Below are 22,335 nucleotides of genomic sequence, written 5' to 3'. Positions count from 1 at the left end.
GGCAGAGATGAGAAGAGAATCCTGGAGGAAGTTTTTTCACATCACAGCTCCATCGATTCCATAGTCTCACGGCTCGTTTAGTTAATGCAGCTTTATGGTGTGTTTAATTACATTTAAGAGCCATGCGGGAGCTGCACCGCTGCCAAGTTAAGGTTGTAGATCCAGTGTGGCCACTGTCTCTCCTGTCTCGCCTGTTTCAAACTGCATCACACAGCTAAATGTCTTCCAAGGGATTGTATATATGCACAGATCTCTTGATATGTTCCTAATATATTAGTCAGCGTTGGAATGATGCCCTGATTAAAGAGCACATACATTAACAGTGGAAGTGATGGAGTCCTGCATCGTCTCCTCTCCCTCCTCTTACCCCGGCTCCCCCCGTAGGATTCACAGCGCAACTGCAGGCTCTGCCAATAATACCTGCGTAGCTGTAGTCACTGCATTGTGATCAGGACTGAAGGCAGTTTATCTGCTCTGGGCTGAGAGCTGGCTATGTGTCAGCGACGCTGAGGGGAGCTCTGCAGAGGAAGAGAAGATACTTCATGTAGCATCAACAAGGATAACATCTCCACAGAGACTGGACTTCTGCTGATTGATGCTGGCTGCCGAAAGAGGAAGGCGGGTGGGCAAGGGGAGGGGGGTTCATGTGTGTGTGTGTGTGTGTGTGTGTGTGTGTGTGTGTGAGCGTGCTAGTGTATGAGGAGCAGGGGAATTTGTAGATGATCTGTGCATGTGTGTGTTGTCTCATCCAGTGTGTCTCTATGATGTCAGTACTCAGCACCAGCGAAGGTGGCGTCACTGCTCATGTTTTTGTCGTATCGTTCCCAAAGCGATTGTGCTTCAGAGAGAGAGAGGAGGCTGAACTCTGAGAGCCACTGACGACTCATGAAGTGAGTGGATCAGCGAGTCTGCACAGACTAAATGTTGCTTTATGATTGTGCTTTGTCAGAAAGTGTGTGTGTGTGTGTGTGTGGGGGGGGGGGACAGTCTCACCTGCAACTTGAAGTTGTGTAGAGAAACATGGAGACATGTCGTCTAATGTCTCCTCTTGGCTGTGAGTTGTCTGAGCTTGTTATGATGTTACTGATGTCCACATCCAGCAGTTGGTGTCCGACGCTTCCTGCAGCTGTTTCTAAACTGGTTCATCTGTTATTCATTCATGTTGGCAGATTCAGATTACGTGTTAGTATTATGTGTTAGTCTAAAATGATGTCTGTGTTAAATGAAGAAATGTCCCTGAAAGTGTTTGCCAACATGTTTGTGTTGCTTCCACAAGAGTTCAGTTTACACACTCAGGTGGGACTGAAACAAACAGGCGACTCAGCGTTATCATCAGCTGTCTTAAACGTTAAAACACTGATGGGATTATAGTGTTCACCTGTACATGGTGGAGTGAGATTAAAATAAGATGATGATGAAGAGAATAGTGTTTGTTCCTGTCATCAGCTCTGTTGTTGCCTGTGTGTGTGTGTGTGTGTGTGTGTGTGTGTGTGTGTGTGTGTGTATGTGTGTGTGTGTGTGTGTGTGGCAGGATTTAGAAGTCGCTTTGCTTCACCTGCATGTGATGTGTGTGAAGCTGCTCATCCACTCACCCCATGCAGCATGAAACACACTTTCCAAATCAAATGCCAATCTATCCTGAAGATGTGTGTGTATCGGAACTGCTGATGCTGGGTCTCTGCCTGCCTCCCTGCCTCCTCTCCTCCCTGCCTCCTCTCCTCCTCTCCTCCCTGCCTCCTCTCCTCAATGCCTCCTCTCCTCCCTGCCTCCTCTCCTCCCTGTCTCCTCTCCTCCTCTCCTCCCTGCCTCCTCTCCTCCCTGTCTCCTCTCCTCCTCTCCTCCCTGCCTCCTCTCCTCCCTGTCTCCTCTCCTCCTCTCCTCCCTGCCTCCTCTACTCCCTGTCTCATCTCCTCCTCTCCTCCTCTCCTCCCTGCCTCCTCTCCTCCCTGTCTCCTCTCCTCCTCTCCTCCCTGCCTCCTCTCCTCCTCTCCTCCCTCCCTGCCTCCTCTCCTCCCTGTCTCCTCTCCTCCTCTCCTCCTCTCCTCCCTGTCTCCTCTCCTCCTCTCCTCCCTGCCTCTTCTCCTCCCTGTCTCCTCTCCTCCTCTCCTCCTCTCCTCCCTGCCTCCTCTCCTCCCTGCCTCCTCTCCTTCTCTCCTCCCTGCCTCCTCTCCTTCCTGTCTCCTCTCCTCCTCTCCTCCCTGCCTCCTCTCCTTCTCTCCTCCCTGCCTCCTCTCCTTCCTGTCTCCTCTCCTCCTCTCCTCCCTGCCTCCTCTCTTCCCTGTCTCCTCTCCTCCTCTCCTCCCTGCCTCCTCTCCTTCTCTCCTCCCTGCCTCCTCTCCTCCCTGCCTCCTCTCCTCCTCCCCTCCTCTTCCTCTTGCTGCTTGAGGAAGGGATTGAAGGCCTCTCTGTTTTCATAGAAACATTAAGTGTGTTTTCATTCACCTGTTTGGAAAACCACTAACTTTATTTTAATGCATTTAACTCTTAATATTTGTGTAACAGCTGAGGTTCTTTGCAGATTAGTTAACATTTGCTCTAAATGTGGATATAAACCTGAATACTGCTGGCAGGAGAGTTAAGTCTGTACTCTTCCTCCCTCAGCATTAATCTGCTGTCCTTTAAAGGGTATGCGGGGGGGGGGGAGGGGGGGGGCTCGCTGCTAAAAGTAACCGATTAAGCCCCCCCTCTTCGTCCCAGGGCTCTGATGAACACTCAGCTTGTGTTCAGGCCTCGGTGGAATTAACTGCAGCCAGGTGTGATTGTAGTTGTCTACAGGAGCAACACACACACACTCTTCATTTCTCTCTTTCACACACACTTTCTCCATCCTGCTGATCTCCTGTTTGTTTACCTGCCCCCCCGATGTGATGGAGGAGCCCGTCAACCGTAGCCGCCTGTGTTCCTGGGGTCAAGCACTCGCAGGCCAAATATGATTCATATCTTTCGTCTTCGGAGCCGGTGAAATGGCAGCAGCTGTCCAGATCAGTCGGACACAGCGCCGCTCATCAGTCGGCTTAGGGCTCTAATGAGACGAGCGGCTGTTGAGAGGTTTAAGTGACAATACAAAAGATGATCTGACATGTTGCTCTTCAGAGTTAAGAATCAATGTCGGGGGAAGTGAATCCACTTGTTACAGAAACCTCTGCATTACTTGACTCATAATAAGAGTCAGTCTTTAAACATAAAGCTTTAAGACGCTTCTATCTGTATCTGAGTTCTTCAAAGTGCTCGATGTGCAGCAGACGTGTGAAGGATTGTGTTTGTCGTGCAGCCTGTCACATTAACATCTTTATCAAAGGCTCTGCTGGGATCATTTATGAATCCCATAAAGAGAAAGATCATAAACACTGTGGCTTGAGAAGTGCAGATGTTAGCACAGCACTGTGGAAGACATGGAGAACAAGTCAGCTTCAAAACACACTCACACACACACTGACAGGATGTTTTGTTCTATCGTTGCAGATTTACACCGACTGGGCAAATCACTATCTGGCTAAGTCCGGCTGTCAGCGCCTCATCAAGGACCTCAGCCAGGACGTGACTGATGGAGTCCTGCTGGCACAGATCATCCAGATCATAGGTGGGCACACACACACACACGCACACACACACACACACACACTCACACACACACACACACACACACTCACACACACGCACACACACACACACACACACACACTCACGCACACACACACACACACACTCACACACACGCACACACACACACACACACACACACACACACGCACACACACACACACACTCACACACACGCACACACACACACACACACACACACTCACGCACGCACACACACACACTCACGCACGCACACACACACACGCGCACTCACACTCACACTCACACTCACACACACACACACACACACACACACACACACACACACACACACTCACACTCTTTGTTGTGGGGAACTGCTCCTCAGTCTGATATTTGGGCCAAATCGCAGCAGCCCTCCCTTATTAAGGGCGAGCTGCTGCTGCAGAGATCTATGGCTGTGACACCCTGGGGTGCAGAGGCATGTGTCTGCCATTGCACCCTTCTGTCTGTCTCTGTCTGTCGCTCTGCTTCTCTTTGTCTCCGTCTGTCTGAACTTTTTCTAGGTCTCTCTCTCGTCCTCTTGTCTTGCGTTCCTTCTTCTGATCTTACTCTCTCTCTCTCTCTCTCTCTCTCTCCTCTCTCTCTCTCTCTCTCTCTCTCTCTCTCTCTTGTTCTTTCTCGTTCTCTCTCGTTCTCTCTCGTTCTCTCTCGTCCTCTCGTTCTCCTGTCTTGCGTTCCTTCTTCTGATCTTACTCTCTCTTTCTCTCTCTCTCTCTCTCTCTCGTTCTCTCTCTTGTTCTTTCTCGTTCTCTCTCGTTCTCTCTCGTTCTCTCTCGTTCTCTCTCGTTCTCTCTCGTCCTCTCGTCCTCCTGTCTTGCGTTCCTTCTTCTGATCTCACTCTCTCTCTCTCTCTCGTTCTCTCTCGTTCTCTCTCGTCCTCCCTCGTCCTCCCGTCCTCCTGTCTTGCTCCACACATACTGACTAATGCATCACAGCGATGTGATTTCCCTTCTCAGCAAAGAGTATTCTGAGGGATTACAATTAAAAGGCGGTGATCACATCTCTAATCTCTGTAACACTGTTACTTTGATATGGATCTGTTGCACGCTGTAACCCGGAGCTGTGTGGACGAGGTGGATTGAAGACTTTGTGTGGTGGACGTGTGAGCAGCAGCTGGAGGCGACTCTTCTACTCCACTAGAGAAACATACGTGTTGCAGTGCGAGCCTCAGACTGTCGTGCAGCGACGTGTTGTACTGCATGCAGAGACGCCATCGCACATTTGTTGGCTCGTACAGTGCACGTGTACAGCTGCACAGGAGTCTGCGTCGGTGCATGGATGGGCTTCCCCGGCAGACGAGTCGCTCTCATTTGTTGTGATGAGATTCAAAGATTGTGTTAAAACGACGGCTTACTTTACTTCATGAAGAGCTCTTGTGGCCACGCAAACTCAGAGCTCAACAATAAAGCTTTCACAATTCAATAACAAGTCCATTGTTACTCGGGGCTCGTACATCTGCAGCTCACTTAACCAAACAAGCAAGAGGTCAACAGGAGAGAACCAGCAGTGAGCCCTCTCATCTCTGCTGGGAGCTGCACATGCACGCCACCAACCGGACACTTTCAGACGGCAGGTCAAGACGAAGTTTATGAGCTGCATCTCAATGATCCTGTGAACAGCTGGTTGTGTTGCTTCCTGTACTTACAGATTAAACAAGACAATCAGCTTGTTGTTGTTATTTGTATAGAAGCAGGTCCAACATAGTGAGCGACCTTTTCACTGCCCGTCTACGCAGACTTGTGATTTGTGATATTGAGCCACATCAACACAATCTCCTGTTTCACTGTTCACATCGTACAGCAGTGAAACCAGAGCTGAAGCGTGTTCATCATGTGTACCAGAACTCAGCTTCACTTCCTTCAGACTGCCTGCTGAACATTCTTCTTCTTCTTACGTCTTTGCCCTCTCTCTCTCTTTGTGTCTCTATTACTGTTTCTCTTTCTGGGACTCTCTCACACACACACACACACCCACAACCCACACACCCACACACACACACACACACACACACACACACACACACACACACACACACACACACACACACACACACACCCACACACCCACGCACACACACACACACACACACACACACACACACACACACACACACACACACACTCACACTCACACATACACAAAAGCAAACATCTTCCTCCACATTACATATGCTGCCTTCCTCACTGATGTGTCTGTCTCTCTAAATCTCTGTTGTTGTTTTTTAAAACCCGTCAAACTTCCTTGCTTTCTCTCTCTCTCATCTCCTCTCTCTCTCTCCTCTCTCTCTCTCTCTGCCTTTCTCTCCCTCCCTCTCTCTGCCTTTCTCTCCTCCCTCCTCTCTCTCTCTCTTCCCCTCTCTCTCTTCTTTCCCTCCCTCCCTCCCTCACTCTCTCTCTGCCTCACTCTCCTCTCCCTCCCTCTCTCTCTTCTTCTCTCTCCGTCCCTGCCTCCCTCCCTCCACCTCTGTCTCTCTGTTGGATTGAAACTTTACCCTCCCTCCCTCCCTCTCTCTCTCTCTGCCTTTCTCTCTTCTTTCTTTCTTTCTCTATCCCTCTCTCTCTCTCTTCTTCTCTCCCTCCCTCTCTCTCTCTTCTTCTCTCCTCTCTCTCTTTCTTCTCCCTCCCCCCTCTCTTCCCCCTCTCTCCCTCCCTCTCTCTCTTCTCTCCCTCTCTCCCTCCCTCCCTCCCCCTCTCTCTCTCTCTTCTTCTAACTCTCTCTCCCTCCCCCTCTTCCCCCTCCCCGCCCTCCCTCCCCCTCTCCCTCTCTCTCTCTCTCCCTCCCCCTCTCTTCCCCCTCTCTACTCTCCCTCTCTCTCTTCTTCTCTCCCTCCTTCCCTCCCTCCCCCCTCTCTCTCTCTTCTCTCCGTCTCTCTCTTTCTTTCTTCTTTCCCTCCCTCCCTCTCTTCTTCTCTCTCCCTCCCTCCCTTCCACCTCTGTCTCTCTGTTGGATTGCAACTTTACCCTCCCTCTTTCTTTCTCTCTCCCTCTCTCTCCCCCCCCTCCCGCTCTCTCGCTTTTCTTCTAACTCTATCTCCCTCCCTCCCTCTCTCCCTCCCTCCCTCCCTCTCTCCATCCCTCCCTCTCTCCCCCTCTCTCTCTGTTGGGTTGAAACTTTACCCTCCCTGCTCTCCCGAACAGACAATGAGGCCAAGCAGGCCTGTCAGTAATTCTCTGGTGGCAGCTGACGAATTAGGCAGCTTTGCTTCCAAGACCTTTCCTCTGTCGCTCTGCACCTCAACACCCACACCCACACACCCACCCACACACCCACCCACACACATGTTTCCTGCTTGACTTCAGCACCTGAACTCAGAAGTCATTGGCCGTCGGGATGTTAAAGTTGGGACGACAGTAAACGTTTCTTCATGTCCTTTCTTCCGCAGCGAACGAGAAGGTGGAGGATATCAACGGCAGCCCCCGGAGCCACTCGCAAATGGTGAGTGTTTCAGTTTCACTTTTAAATTCACTTTATCATCTTTAATGTGTTGCTGAGAGGAACAGACTGCTCTGCTGTCAGGTTGGGAGAATGTTTTACCTTTGAAGCAATACACTTAACTTAAGGTTTATAATGCAGAGATCACACATTTTACAACCTTCAGGTGAAACTCCACAACATCTGCTCATCGACTATTTTAACACATGTAATATATATATATATATCTATATATCTATAGATATATATATATAGATATATATATATCTATAGATATAGATATCTATAGATATAGATATAGATATCTATAGATATATATAGATATAGATATCTATAGATAGATATATCTATAGATATGAATACTACCCCCCCAGGGAACAGCTCGTCCATCACGTCTCTCTGAACCCTGTGATGTATGTCTGTCACTTTCAGGCCGTTGTCTCAGTGCACATCGATCCTCTCACACTTGTTGCTTTGCATGTTTCCCACCACGACTTCCAGCAGCCACTCGTAACGACTTCTCCTCTTTATGTTATTAAAGTGTTTCTGACTGAAAGTTCAAACTCACATTCTTCACTTGCCGTTTTCAATAATGTGTGTATCTGTCTGAGCGAGGCTGGCCGTGTCTCCTCCTGTTAATGAGATGACGGGCTGTATAACCGCTGACTGTCGTCAGGCAGATAATTACCCCTCACTTTAACTACAGTTGACGAAGTGTTTATGCAGTGTTGGTCTGCCCTGGCATCTGCCCTGCTGCCATTATAAGTGACTAAAGCTGCTTTGGAGCTGACTTAGTAAGTCACTGTGGGCGAGGGGAAACCAGTCTTTGTGCCCTTTTTCTAAATATATATATATATATATATATATATAGAGAGAGAGAGAGAGAGAGAGAGAGAGAGAGAGAGTATATTGTCCTAATGTGTGCCAGTATTTCAATCAGCAGAGAAGTCAATGGTTTTGATAAACTCTGAGGAGAATCAGGGGCGTAGTAAGAATGTGTTTTACTGTTTCACATGTTCAGCTCTCAGCTGTTTTATTTCCCTGCATGGTGAGTCCAGCTGTAATGGAAGTAGACTTCTGTCAAAGGTCATGCGAGTCCTGGTGACCCCTAATGTCACTGTGTGTGTGTGTGTGTGTGTGTGTGTGTGTGTGTGTGTGTGTGTGTGTGTGTGTGTGTGTGTGTGTGCGCTCTTTGTCTCAGTCACTTACTAAACCCATTGATCCACCACCTGCTCTGTCAGAGGGTCCGGCCAGCTTGGGAAGCTGAAGTTTGAGGAAGCTTATAGCGTGGGCGCAAGGGGATTGAAACATCTGATACACACACACACACACACACACACACAACATCCGCAATGATGGAGCCAGCTAGCAGAACCAATTCTTGGAAAAAGTGTGAACGGTCAAGGAAGCAATGGTATAAACGATCTGTAAATGTGATGTTTAAAGTCTTTCAGTAAAACACAGAGCTGTTGTTCTTGTGTCCGAACCATTTATTATCATTAAGTGAAGCGTACAGTAGTAACATAAAGTCATCTGTATTACAGTATAAATAAACCTTGTTTGTGGTTATAATTATTCATAACATGAGTTGCAGTCTGAAGTAATAGTCAGTGATTTGTTTATGAAGGGACACCAGAGAATATGGATTAACACATAACGCAGTGTGAACTGCAGCATGATGATGCAGACACAACTGTCCAATCTCTGACTCACCTTTCAGTCCATGTGACCCCGTGCACACAGCTCTCAGTTCTGAAACTTTCTCTCCTTGTCCGGAGCAGAGGAACTGAACCCCCCCCCCAGCACACCGGTGACCCGGTGACACGTGTTCATCCCGCGGGCTGAACAATGATATCCATCTGAAACTGAAGTTATTTCCTGACAACCTTTCCCTCGTCCTGAGAATAACTCAAGCTGTTTTTAAACTTTTCGCTGCATATTGAAGACACAAGCTGTGACTGCTGGACACCTGCCCGAGCCCCCGAGCACCTGGAGCTTTAACTCCTTGGCCTGAGACATCACAGTAGCAACAGCTGTCAGTGGCGGGCAGATGAGTCTAATTCACTTCCTCTGCACAGATTTTCTCCACTTGGGACTTGAAACGGTGATCGTGCAGTCACAAGCCTGTTGCTCTAAGTGGTGGGTCGCTGCCGGCCGCTGAGTGGACCGAGGCCAACCGAGCAGCTGTCGGAGGCTGATGAGCAGAAACCAGCAACTGCAAGCGTTACAGCTAATGTTCCCAGAATGCACTCTTTCTCTAAACCCCAGTTCACAATGCGAGAAATCCACAAGTTAGTGGAAGTTTTATCATTTCCTGCAGAACTAATCCAACTAAAGAAGTTGCTGTGTGAACGGTCAGTGAGAGTAATGGCTTCTCACAGTCCTCTGCCTCCAGCAGCCAACTCTGCTCACCTCGCTTTCAGAGCACTGTGAAATAAAACTGACGAAACATGTCTGCAACAATCCTTTCTACAAGACGAGACGGCACGGGCGTCAACACCGACCGTGATGATATCAGCATGCAATGTTAACCACAGAAGACGAGACTAAAATGTAGTTTAAATATAAACACTTCCGTCTCTGTCTTTGTCTCTGAAACGTTTGCATGTCGGGCGGTGCTGATTGGATCTAAGGGGCAGGTGGGTCATCACTGATGAGCACCGGCAGGACTGCTTCCTGAAGCTTCCTGAAGCATTCAACCTGTGAGGGTCAGATCTGATGGGAAGTAAGATACAATGACAAAAGTATTGGTTTGGGTTCCACTGGATTCAACAGGCTCCTGACTTCCTCCAGTCGTGTCGTCCGTAGTTATCAGAGCGGATCACCTCTGACCTCTGACCTCTGACCGCTGCAGCAGCTCCTGGGACGCCTCGGCACAGCAATGTAGAGATATGAATTAATAGCCGCCCCAGTTTTCTCTCCACGACTTTAATTTGCTCTCAAGAACAATATATGTTACGAGTCTGACCTTTGACCTCTGATACCGTGTAGAAAGAAAGCCTGCAGGTTTCCTCTATTACTAAAAGGTCGAACTTTAGAGACTTGGTTGCTAATGTGATGGTGAATATTGAAATGTACCATTTGTATAACCTTACTTGGCTGGAAATAATGCAATAAAAAGGAGTTACAGTTTGTTTATCCTCAGACTCCTCGTCTTCTTTTAACTGCGGACACATTTCTGAATGTTTCTCAGCATCAGAGCAAACCTGCTGTGCACTAGTTGCTTGCAGTAATGTAAGAATAAGTATTAATCTTTTTGCATTTGATGTAGACTCATCCACATTGTTAATGCTCATGATATTCCACACATGTGTTGCCTGGTGTTCCCAGTGGTCAGACCTGCTTCCTCTGCAGAGATGTGACCGCTGTGCTTCAGGGAATAGTTTTGGGAGCGTAGCTTGTCTGCAGAACCGTCTGTCGACCACATATTTGGTCCCGGAAGGAATCATCTGCAACCACGGAGCGAGCCGGTGAAGATGATGAGAATACAGAATGACAGGAGCGTGGTGCGAGGGGCCTTTTAACAGTTAACAGACATCTGAGTCTGCTTTCTTTCCACTGGAGTATTTTATATTTATTACAGTTTTGTAGATTGAAGTTGAGGCTCATTGTGTGTCTTCTCCTCTTAGTGTAGATTGTAACTAACTCTCACTATGGCCCTCAGCCCTTCTAGATTACGTGGATGGATTAGATTTGGGGATAATAATCTAAAGACACGTCGTGTAGAACTATAAGTGCATTCTGTGGATTCAGGATCTCAGTGTTTGTGTGAAGCCGTTCTGCACGCCCTCTGACATTGCAGTTTTCTATAATTGTACAGACATCCAAATGAATTATGTGCACACCCAGGTTTTTGAATGGAGAGAAAGAGTATTATTTTTTTCACTCCTCAGGAGAATCGTGCTCCGACACGAGGAGCGGCAGGCGGGGACCAGAAGAGGCTCATTCAGCAGAAAATATTAAAGCCCTGCAACACTAATCCTCCTCATTATAGACAGACATCATTAGCAAACCAGAGAGCGCTCCCCTGCAATACTGATGACTGTGCAGCTTCACTTTCTGAGTGAGTGAGTGAGTGAGTGTGTGTGTGTGTGTGTTTAGCTTCTAGCGACCTCAGCAAAGCATGTCAGGGAAACAAACAGTGTCAAACATGAATGCAAAGCTTCAGAGAGGCAACACCTGTCAGCAGAGCAGAGAGACAAACACCAACAACTCACCTGTTCAAGTCAACACTTCTCTGCTGCCTCTCTGCGGGTTCTAAAGTGTGTCATGGATCATAGTCAGCTTCCTCACACCAGAGCGGACGGTTTCTGTTTGTACATTGAGGGTGCGCTTGAGTGAAATAGTTTTTAGTGGACTACATATTTCAAGATGAAATATATGATATAAAGTTAATGTTTTTATGTTGCCCTGTTGGAGGAACGCATTTGTGTTTTAAATGTGTCGGCATTTAGCAGATAAAAGATTGTTTCTGAATACATTTGTAATTAGTGAGAGGAGTAAGAAGTCCTTCAACCTCAAGGGGAATGCTGGTGGTCTTTAACAGAGAATCTGTGTCACTGACCGAAGCTTTGAGCAGTGGAGCTTCTCGATGGTTTCTCACGTACTGCGATGTGATTCTGAGAGTCGACAGCGACGCTCGAGGCTTCGTGATGCTGCACAGCAGAGGCTTCGTGATGCTGCACAGCAGAGGCTTCGTGATGCTGCACAGCAGAGGCTTCGTGATGCTGCACAGCAGAGGCTTCGTGATGCTGCACAGCAGAGGCTTCAGCTAAATGCTAACATTTTCTATTTATCAGTAAACACAAAGTACAGCTGATACTGATGGGATGTTATTATGGTGTTGGAGCATCGCGTTAGACCTGACGACGGCCCTGGATCAGACTGCAGGCCCCCCCCCCCCACACAAATCCCACTTTGATAAGTGATGTAATATTGTTTCCCTCCCCTGAGACGGTTTGGGCTCAGACGCAGGTTTGCCGCCTTTGAGGCTTAATTGAGTGTCGGGTTTCTTGGAGACTATAAAAGCCCACCAGTCTCATCTGGGCCACATCTGTAGGAAGCCTGCACTGCAGCCAGACGAGAGGACAAACACACGAGCCCCTCAGTACTGTCCTCTTCAGTGGCCTGATGCTTCATCATCATTAATATCTGCTTCTAATTGATCTGGTTCAGTGCAGCAGCCCTGGCTGTCGGGCCACTCACATGATATGACAGTTGGTCTGCAGACACACAGACCGATGGATGACGGGCTTTTGAAACATCCCTGGTGTTGTTGTGTTGCCCAGTCAGCGTCTTACAGAGGACAGAGGCAGATGGCCCGTTCAGACTGCTGAAACTGTAACGAGTAAGTTATTCATTCTCTCTTCTGGTTCACTGTCTGGATGGAAGAGACGTGAGCAGAAGGTTCTAACTTCAACACAGAAGACAATCTGAGAACAAGATATCTCGTGGACGCAGTGTTTAATGTATGGCTGCTCAGGTGCCTCAGCAGCTGCTGTGTTACTGTCACACTATGTGTTCGCTCTCTCACTCTCCTGAAGCTTCTTTGGGGTCCTCTTTCTTTTCATTGTAGGAGTTGTGTGTCCTGTTGCACAGGCTGACCCTCTCATGTGGTCCGCGGGGACGGGGCACCAAGGGGCTCATTACAGGCGCACTTGTAGCTCAATTGGAAGCTTTTAATCACTGATTATAAGTGAAGGACATGAACATATGTTCTGTTTAAAGGAGCGGAGAAGCTGCCTCTGATGCTGCAGCTTCTCTTTACTGTCCTGAACTCTCTTCTTCTCTGGGAGTGTTGAACATGTAATAAAGTATAAATCAATCAGTCTTTTTATGAATTCCCGTAGCTGCTTTAAACTAAGCATATGTGAGGAAAGCTGAAGTACCTTTCTTCTTCACCCTCTTCAGTATTTGCCCACCTTGGCTGCTGTTAGCTTCCCTCAGTAAACCGACTCCCTCGATCCTCCCGGCCTGAACAAAAGACCTCAAAGTGAAGAAGCACTGATGTGAGAACAGTTCATGACTTCTGACTCTTTGAATCATTGTCACACAGAATGCTGTTGGTTTCACCTCCAGCTTTATATTCAACCAAGAGGACAAAGGAGGTAAAAGCTTTCTAAAAGTCTCACTCACCTGTTTGTCAGAGGAACGTGGAGGAAGACATAACATATGTTAATAAAACAGGCGCTCCAGCAGAGGAAACTCAATCTGACATCTAACAAGTCTCTGAGGTATCAGGGACACATTGACGGAGACAGTGAGAGAGAAACAGCGTCAGACAGGCAACATGCTCAGGAGGTGCAGTGGTCTAAAGACTTACAGTAGCTCTGTGAAGCAGCTCAACCTTTTACCTCCACATCAGCTTCTTAAGTGTCCTGACTTTAGATGATTCAGTCCGGTACGTTATGATTGAAGCAGACGCTAATACTCATTAAATAAGTTTCTTTGTATCTGTTTACTGCAAAAAGCTATACCAGAAATCGGCCACACTCATTTTCCAGAACCCATCATCATCATCATCATCACTGGTCTTTCTGTTGAGCTGACGACATCAGGACAACAGTTCCTCACGTGTCGCCTCCTTCTTGTGGGACGAATGCACATTTATAACTCCAAAAGTGTCTCTTCAACTCATTTTCCACGTTCAGAAACAGAAAACACTTTCAGATCCAATACAAACTCTGAATATTGTAGTGACGAGTTTCTCCAGCAGCTAAGTGTTTAACGCAGGTCATCAGCAGGAACTGCAGGACCAGTTCATAAAGCAGATGACCTCATCGTTACAGTCTGTGTGCTCTCCACTGCATTCAGACGGCGTGAGACGAACAGAAAGGTAGAACCAGAGGACGCAGCGGAGCGGAGGAGTTATGTCTCTCTGTGCATCATAGCTGCTCAGCAGGTTATGCAAAGAGATACTTTAAGAGTCAGCAGCTTCACCTCACTGAGAAACATCCTCAGACGGGACTGACAGCGATGCAATCCTCCATCCGCAGAGCAGGACGGTAACAGTGTGTGTGTGTGTGTGTGTGTGTGTGTGTGTGTGTCTGTGTGTCTGTGTGTGTCTGATTCTGAAAGACATCAACAAATAGTTTCATTGTCATCTCGTCCCTGAATAAACATCGTCCTCTGCTTACTTATTGTAACGTACTGTAGTAGAAATATGAATAACGACGCCTCTACATCTTTAATATATTATATATTGTGTATTGACGAGTCACAGGGAAAGAACTACACGATCCTTGACAACACTTGTATGACGGCTCTTGTTGGTGTTCACTCGGCTGCTAGGGTAACATGAAAGATGTTGCATTATGGGAAATGTAGAAGCCAGTGGTTGTGGAGCGTGAGCCGTTCTGAGGACCGACTTAAACAGACTTAAGGGAAAGATTAAGGTTGACACTAACTTCAGGGACGACGAGTCACGTGACTAACCCGTGACAAACGTAGCGGCTGTTCCTGTTCCACCAGCAGCTCTATGCGTGTGAACATGGCGCTCGTGTGTTTACATTGGACTGTGTTGGTCACATGCAGATGCTAAAGGTGCGTCGGTACCACACCGACGGTTACTCACTAACATTCAGAATATGACGCGTTGGAAGTGAAAATGTTCTGTCTCCTGTGAGTCCCTCAACCTTCTGCAGTGTCCCTTTAATTGTTTAGACATTTCTGAAGATAAACTCCACAACACGTTTCCTACTGTAGGACATTTAGTGACACTTTCATCATCGTGGACTACGTATACCTCCACACTGTAGCTGAAAGGAGAGGAGATGAAATAAAAGGTCGTCTTTGCATCATTTCTGTTTGAGACGGCATGAAGTGATGAGATCTGACTGGAGCTGTGAATACAGATGTAAAGATTAACCCGGAGATTAATGAGGTGACTCGTCGTCTTTGTTATCCATGAAACATCTTTCTTTCACTCAACTCAATTCAAAGGAGCTTTATCGGCGTGAAAGACTCTCTCCTCTCCTCTCCAAGGACTAGTTCTTATCTTGAGAGTTCATTAAGTTCTCTGTGTCTCTGCCACTTGTTCACACACACACATGGACACACGCACACACACGCACACACACAGCGTCTGTGCAGCAGATGTAAACATTTGAAATGGAAGCACCATATATAATTGAGACATCCGTGGATGGAGGCTTGTGTTGCCGTGCAGATCCTGTTGATTATATATCATGTGTGTTTATATGCTGACTGAGACATTACTGCAGCTTCTTGAAGAACTTTGAACGTCACAGTTCTTAAAGAAAGTGATAGTTCTGTTTACATGAATGTGAGGCATGACGTGATAAAGATTAGCTGGGACCTTGTTTTGTCTCTGAAGCCTCAGCTGCTTGAATTGAATTATTTTAATTTGGTTTCGTTGCGTTGGAGAAGTTTTATGGTGTTCGGTTTCATAACATTTAGGCTGCTATGAATGCAAACATCGGCTGAGCGGGACATAAATCTGGATGTGCAAGGTTCAGCGGGAGGTTTACACTCACGCTGTTTCTCACGATGAGCTATTACCTCGTTTTAAATATATTTTAGGAAATACAGATCCTCAGGGCAGCGACTCACGGGGAGCCACGCTGATCAATATTGCATTAAGCATTTCTTCAGCTGCTGCAGATGAGAAATGTTTCTTTACTGATGAGCGATGAACCTTACATTATGAGACGGGATTCTTTAACCCAGCCCACCCCTCTGCCCGTCAGCTGAAGCTCTGTTCCAATGAATCTGTTTTGTGATTCATGGCCTGTCAGCAGCTGCCTGCTCTGGATGCATTTGAAGTGATAGGGCAGGGTGGAGGAGGAATCAAGTGTCCGACCACAGTCTGCAGAGAAGAAGAGATGTGATGGACAACAAGACGAGTGCTTTGTTTGGTAAAAGTGAGACTTCAGGTTGTGAAGTTCTGTAACTGTCGGGGCCTTCAGGTTCTGGGCTTCTCTTGGGGGAAAACACAAATAATTGTCTTGTATTTTGAAAAGCTTTGTGCCACAGCTCTGAGCAGAGGGGCTCTGTCTGCTCAACAGTAATCATTAATAAAGTATATTCTGGCTGTGAAAAGCCTCAGCTCTGCCTCATCAGGTGTCACCTGCCAGGAGGGATTAAAGGTCCCAGAGGTGAGCATTCATCCTCTCCACGTCCTGCATGTGTGAGGCAGAACTCCTTTTGTTATCTTTAGCTGGTATCGATTGTGATCTGCAGGCTCCTGACGATGACACAGTGGTTTGTGTGTCGGGGACTTAGATGTGATTTATTTGGATTCGCTAGACTTTGATTTCTCCCTCAAGAGAATTCTACAAAAGCCAATCAGCTGCTGCTTTGTTCCTTAAGGAACACAACAAATAATCCAATGAATGATTTAACATCGACAGCATTCAGAAAAGAACCACTGGGTCGATTGGAAAGGAAAACTCATCCCAAGACATGTGAAGCTCATCTGTGTCTTCAAACACTGACGTTGGGATTTAAGCTGCCGTGTATTTTCCAGTGAATATGAAGCATTTTGAAATCAAACCCTTCAATTATGGAGCTGTGAAGCGCTCACGCCTGCTTTTCCAGTCCTGTCTTCTGTCCCGTAGGAAGTGATGATTAAGGTGTTGGCACATTTGTATTTGACAGTTGCATCTACGGAGAACACTTTCCACTTCCAGCCATCACGTGATATGTTCCGAGGGTCCAGCGTGCCCTGCACAATCCTCACATTGGCGGATGTGGCCACTGTCTCATTTCGGGACTCGCCAAGTCTCACTTTTTACCACTAGTGGACATCTACACTTCAGATGTGTAGAAACGCTACAACTTTGCTAGAGATTTACTAAAGGTACATTTTATTGCACTCAAAAAGATGAGTCACGTTTTTACTTTTAAATGTGACCTTTTCCATGCAGCTTTAAAAGCACGAAAGGACAAAGTTCATATTTTTAATGAGATAAGAAAGAAAACAAAAAGTCATCAAAAGATAAAGTGCACAAACAAATTAAAGCCAACGTACAGCGTTGGTGTCTCGTTGACTGCTGAACCACCAGCGTCCGATTTACAGCTGTGAAAAACCAAACAAGAGTCAGTTACTCTTATTATTCTTAATTTCTTGTTAAGAATATAAAATAAGGTATAAAATCCCCCACCTTCCTCTCCCCCACCTTCCTCTCTCTCGACGTGCTGATGCAGACTCGTGTGTGATTTCACCGGAGACATGTTGCCGCTCTGCTTGGTGTCACCCAGCCATGCGACTCTGTCTTCGCTCTGCTGCCTGTGGCAGTTGGAACCTGATATTTAGATTTGTAGAAACGTAATTGAAACTGATTATCACAGAAAGTTAACAGCTCGCTTCATTATTCTTCCAGGGTGGTGACAAGAATCCAAACGTGTTCCCTTTCCCTTAAGTACTTCATGGTCGGGTGAAGTGTGCCTCATCAAAATGCCCTTTTCCAAATTGCTTTTAATGGCTTATGTGGATCCGTCTGATGCCAGCCTGCGTCGGAAAAATAAATGATGTTGGTTTCTTGAGAAGCTGTTACAGGATGCCGCAAAGCCAAACCGCCCACAAACTAGCAGTTAAACATCGGCAGAGCCCCGAGGAACATTAATGCTCCGGCCGTCATCAACGCCTTCAATCATTATTCCGCTTGTTTACGTCATTTCAGAGTTTAGGCTGAAAACTAACAGCGGTTTCCACTGAAAGCCTCAGAATGTTAGTTTGGAGCTTCACTGGAAGAAGACACGAGTCTGTCCTCTAAAGACACAAGTCTGTCCTCTAAAGACACGATGTCTGTCCTCTAAAGACACAATGTCTGTCCTCTAAAGACAAAAGTCTGTCCTCTAAAGACACGATGTGTGTCCTCTAAAGACACGATGTATGTCCTCTAAAGACATGAGTCTATCCTCTAAAGACACAATGTCTGTCCTCTAAAGACACGAATCTGTCCTCTAAAGACACGATGTGTGTCCTCTAAAGACACGATGTGTGTCCTCTAAAGACACGATGTGTGTCCTCTAAAGACACAAGTCTGTCCTCTAAAGACACGATGTCTGTCCTCTAAAGACACAAGTCTGTCCTCTAAAGACACAAGTCTATCCTCTAAAGACACGATGTCTGTCCTCTAAAGACACAAGTCTATCCTCTAAAGACACAAGTCTGTCCTCTAAAGACACGATGTGTGTCCTCTAAAGACACAAGTCTGTCCTCTAAAGACACGATGTGTGTCCTCTAAAGACACGATGTGTGTCCTCTAAAGACACGAATCTGTCCTCTAAAGACATGATGTGTGTCCTCTAAAGACACGAGTCTGTCCTCTAAAGACACGATGTGTGTCCTCTAAAGACACAAGTCTGTGTTCTAAAGACACAATGTCTGTCCTCTAAAGACACAAGTCTGTCCTCTAAAGACACGATGTGTGTCCTCTAAAGACACAAGTCTGTCCTCTAAAGACACGATGTGTGTCCTCTAAAGACACTAGTCTGTCCTCTAAAGACACGATGTTTGTCCTCTAAAGACACTAGTCTGTCCTCTAAAGACACGATGTGTGTCCTCTAAAGACACGATGTCTGTCCTCTAAAGACACAAGTCTGTCCTCTAAAGACACGATGTGTGTCCTCTAAAGACACGATGTATGTCCTCTAAAGACACAAGTCTGTCCTCTAAAGACACAATATATGTCCTCTAAAGACATGAGTCTATCCTCTAAAGACACAATGTCTGTCCTCTAAAGACACGAATCTGTCCTCTAAAGACACGATGTGTGTCCTCTAAAGACACTAGTCTGTCCTCTAAAGACACGATGTGTGTCCTCTAAAGACACTAGTCTGTCCTCTAAAGACACGATGTGTGTCCTCTAAAGACACGATGTATGTCCTCTAAAGACACAAGTCTGTCCTCTAAAGACACAATGTATGTCCTCTAAAGACATGAGTCTATCCTCTAAAGACACAATGTCTGTCCTCTAAAGACACGAATCTGTCCTCTAAAGACACGATGTGTGTCCTCTAAAGACACTAGTCTGTCCTCTAAAGACACGATGTGTGTCCTCTAAAGACACTAGTCTGTCCTCTAAAGACACGATGTATGTCCTCTAAAGACACAAGTCTGTCCTCTAAAGACACAATGTATGTCCTCTAAAGACATGAGTCTGTCCTCTAAAGACACGATGTCTGTCCTCTAAAGACACAAGTCTGTCCTCTAAAGACACGATGTCTGTCCTCTAAAGACACAAGTCTATCCTCTAAAGACACGATGTCTGTCCTCTAAAGACACAAGTCTGTCCTCTAAAGACACGATGTGTGTCCTCTAAAGACACAACTCTGTCCTCTAAAGACACGATGTGTGTCCTCTAAAGACACGATGTGTGTCCTCTAAAGACACGAATCTGTCCTCTAAAGACATGATGTGTGTCCTCTAAAGACATGAGTCTGTCCTCTAAAGACACGATGTGTGTCCTCTAAAGACATGATGTGCGTCCTCTAAAGACACAAGTCTGTCCTCTAAAGACACAATGTCTGTCCTCTAAAGACACAAGTCTGTCCTCTAAAGACACGATGTGTGTCCTCTAAAGACACTAGTCTGTCCTCTAAAGACACGATGTGTGTCCTCTAAAGACACAATGTCTGTCCTCTAAAGACACAAGTCTGTCCTCTAAAGACACGATGTCTGTCCTCTAAAGACACAAGTCTGTCCTCTAAAGACACGATGTGTGTCCTCTAAAGACACAAGTCTGTCCTCTAAAGACACGATGTCTGTCCTCTAAAGACACAAGTCTATCCTCTAAAGACACGAGTCTGTCCTCTAAAGACACAAGTCTATCCTCTAAAGACACAATGTCTGTCCTCTAAAGACACAAGTCTATCCTCTAAAGACACAATGTCTATCCTCTGAAGACTTGAGTCTGTCCTCTAAAGACACGATGTGTGTCCTCTAAAGACACGATGTGTGTCCTCTAAAGACACGATGTGTGTCCTCTAAAGACACAAATCTGTCCTCTAAAGACATGATGTGTGTCCTCTAAAGACACGAGTCTGTCCTCTAAAGACACGATGTATGTCCTCTAAAGACATGATGTGTGTCCTCTAAAGACACAAGTCTGTCCTCTAAAGACACAATGTCTGTCCTCTAAAGACACAATGTCTGTCCTCTAAAGACACGATGTGTGTCCTCTAAAGACACTAGTCTGTCCTCTAAAGACACGATGTGTGTCCTCTAAAGACACTAGTCTGTCCTCTAAAGACACGATGTGTGTCCTCTAAAGACACTAGTCTGTCCTCTAAAGACACGATGTGTGTCCTCTAAAGACACGATGTCTGTCCTCTAAAGACACAAGTCTGTCCTCTAAAGACACGATGTCTGTCCTCTAAAGACACAAGTCTGTCCTCTAAAGACACGATGTGTGTCCTCTAAAGACACAAGTTTGTCCTCTAAAGACACGATGTGTGTCCTCTAAAGACACAAGTCTGTCCTCTAAAGACACGATGTCTGTCCTCTAAAGACACAAGTCTATCCTCTAAAGACACGAGTCTGTCCTCTAAAGACACAGGTCTATCCTCTAAAGACACAATGTCTGTCCTCTAAAGACACAAGTCTATCCTCTAAAGACACAATGTCTATCCTCTGAAGACTTGAGTCTGTCCTCTAAAGACACGATGTCTGTTCTCTAAAGACACAAGTCTGTCCTCTAAAGACACAAGTCTATCCTCTAAAGACTCGAGTCTGTCTTCTAAAGACACGATGCCTGTCCTCTAAAGACACGATGTCTGTCCTCTAAAGACACAAGTATATCCTCTAAAGACACGATGTCTGTCCTCTAAAGACACGATGTCTGTCCTCTAAAGACACAATGTCTGTCCTCTAAAGACACGAGTCTGTCCTCTAAAGACACAATGTCTGTCCTCTAAAGACACGAGTCTGTCCTCTAAAGACTCGAGTCTGTCCTCTAAAGACACGATGCCTGTCCTCTAAAGACACGATGTCTGTCCTCTAAAGACACAAGTATATCCTCTAAAGACACGAGTCTGTCCTCTAAAGACACGATGTCTGTCCTCTAAAGACACGAGTCTGTCCTCTAAAGACACAATGTCTGTCCTCTAAAGACTCGAGTCTGTCCTCTAAAGACACGATGTCTGTCCTCTAAAGACACAATGTCTGTCCTCTAAAGACTCGAGTCTGTCCTCTAAAGACACGAGTCTGTCCTCTAAAGACACAGGTCTATCCTCTAAAGACTCAATGTCTGTCCTCTAAAGACACAAGTCTATCTAAAGACACAATGTCTATCCTCTGAAGACTTGAGTCTGTCCTCTAAAGACACGATGTCTGTTCTCTAAAGACACAAGTCTGTCCTCTAAAGACACAATGTCTGTCCTCTAAAGACACAAGTCTATCCTCTAAAGACTCGAGTCTGTCTTCTAAAGACACGATGCCTGTCCTCTAAAGACACGATGTCTGTCCTCTAAAGACACAAGTATATCCTCTAAAGACACGAGTCTGTCCTCTAAAGACACGATGTCTGTCCTCTAAAGACACGAGTCTGTCCTCTAAAGACACAATGTCTGTCCTCTAAAGACACAATGTCTGTCCTCTAAAGACTCGAGTCTGTCCTCTAAAGACACGATGTCTGTCCTCTAAAGACACAATGTCTGTCCTCTAAAGACTCGAGTCTGTCCTCTAAAGACACGAGTCTGTCCTCTAAAGACACAGGTCTATCCTCTAAAGACACAATGTCTGTCCTCTAAAGACACAAGTCTATCCTCTAAAGACACAATGTCTATCCTCTGAAGACTTGAGTCTGTCCTCTAAAGACACGATGTCTGTTCTCTAAAGACACAAGTCTGTCCTCTAAAGACACAATGTCTGTCCTCTAAAGACACAAGTCTATCCTCTAAAGACTCGAGTCTGTCTTCTAAAGACACGATGCCTGTCCTCTAAAGACACGATGTCTGTCCTCTAAAGACACAAGTATATCCTCTAAAGACACGAGTCTGTCCTCTAAAGACACGATGTCTGTCCTCTAAAGACACGAGTCTGTCCTCTAAAGACACAATGTCTGTCCTCTAAAGACACGAGTCTGTCCTCTAAAGACACAATGTCTGTCCTCTAAAGACACGAGTCTGTCCTTTAAAGACACAATGTCTGTCCTCTAAAGACACGAGTCTGTCCTCTAAAGACTCGAGTCTGTCCTCTAAAGACACGATGTCTGTCCTCTAAAGACACAATGTCTGTCCTCTAAAGACTCGAGTCTGTCCTCTAAAGACACGATGTCTGTCCTCTAAAGACACAATGTCTGTCCTCTAAAGACA

At 46.3% G+C, this 22,335-nt stretch overlaps 1 protein-coding gene across 4 annotated transcripts in view; it reads left to right on the top strand.

Annotated features, from left to right (window-relative positions):
* Positions 1-22,335, top strand: part of nav3 (neuron navigator 3) — a 161,052-nt gene that overhangs the window by 41,804 nt on the left and 96,913 nt on the right. For all 4 annotated transcript variants that reach the window (XM_029462525.1, XM_029462522.1, XM_029462523.1 and 1 more), the window contains exons 2-3: positions 3,463-3,580; positions 7,007-7,059. In XM_029462525.1, coding sequence (XP_029318385.1) covers positions 3,463-3,580; positions 7,007-7,059 — 171 coding nt within the window. The remainder of the gene's footprint in view (positions 1-3,462; positions 3,581-7,006; positions 7,060-22,335) is intronic.

Source organism: Cottoperca gobio, chromosome 23, assembly GCF_900634415.1.
Source record: "Cottoperca gobio chromosome 23, fCotGob3.1, whole genome shotgun sequence".
NCBI classification, from domain to species: Eukaryota; Metazoa; Chordata; class Actinopteri; order Perciformes; family Bovichtidae; genus Cottoperca; species Cottoperca gobio.
Note: the sequence above shows the minus strand (reverse complement) of the source record. Positions and strands in the feature narration are given on the sequence as shown.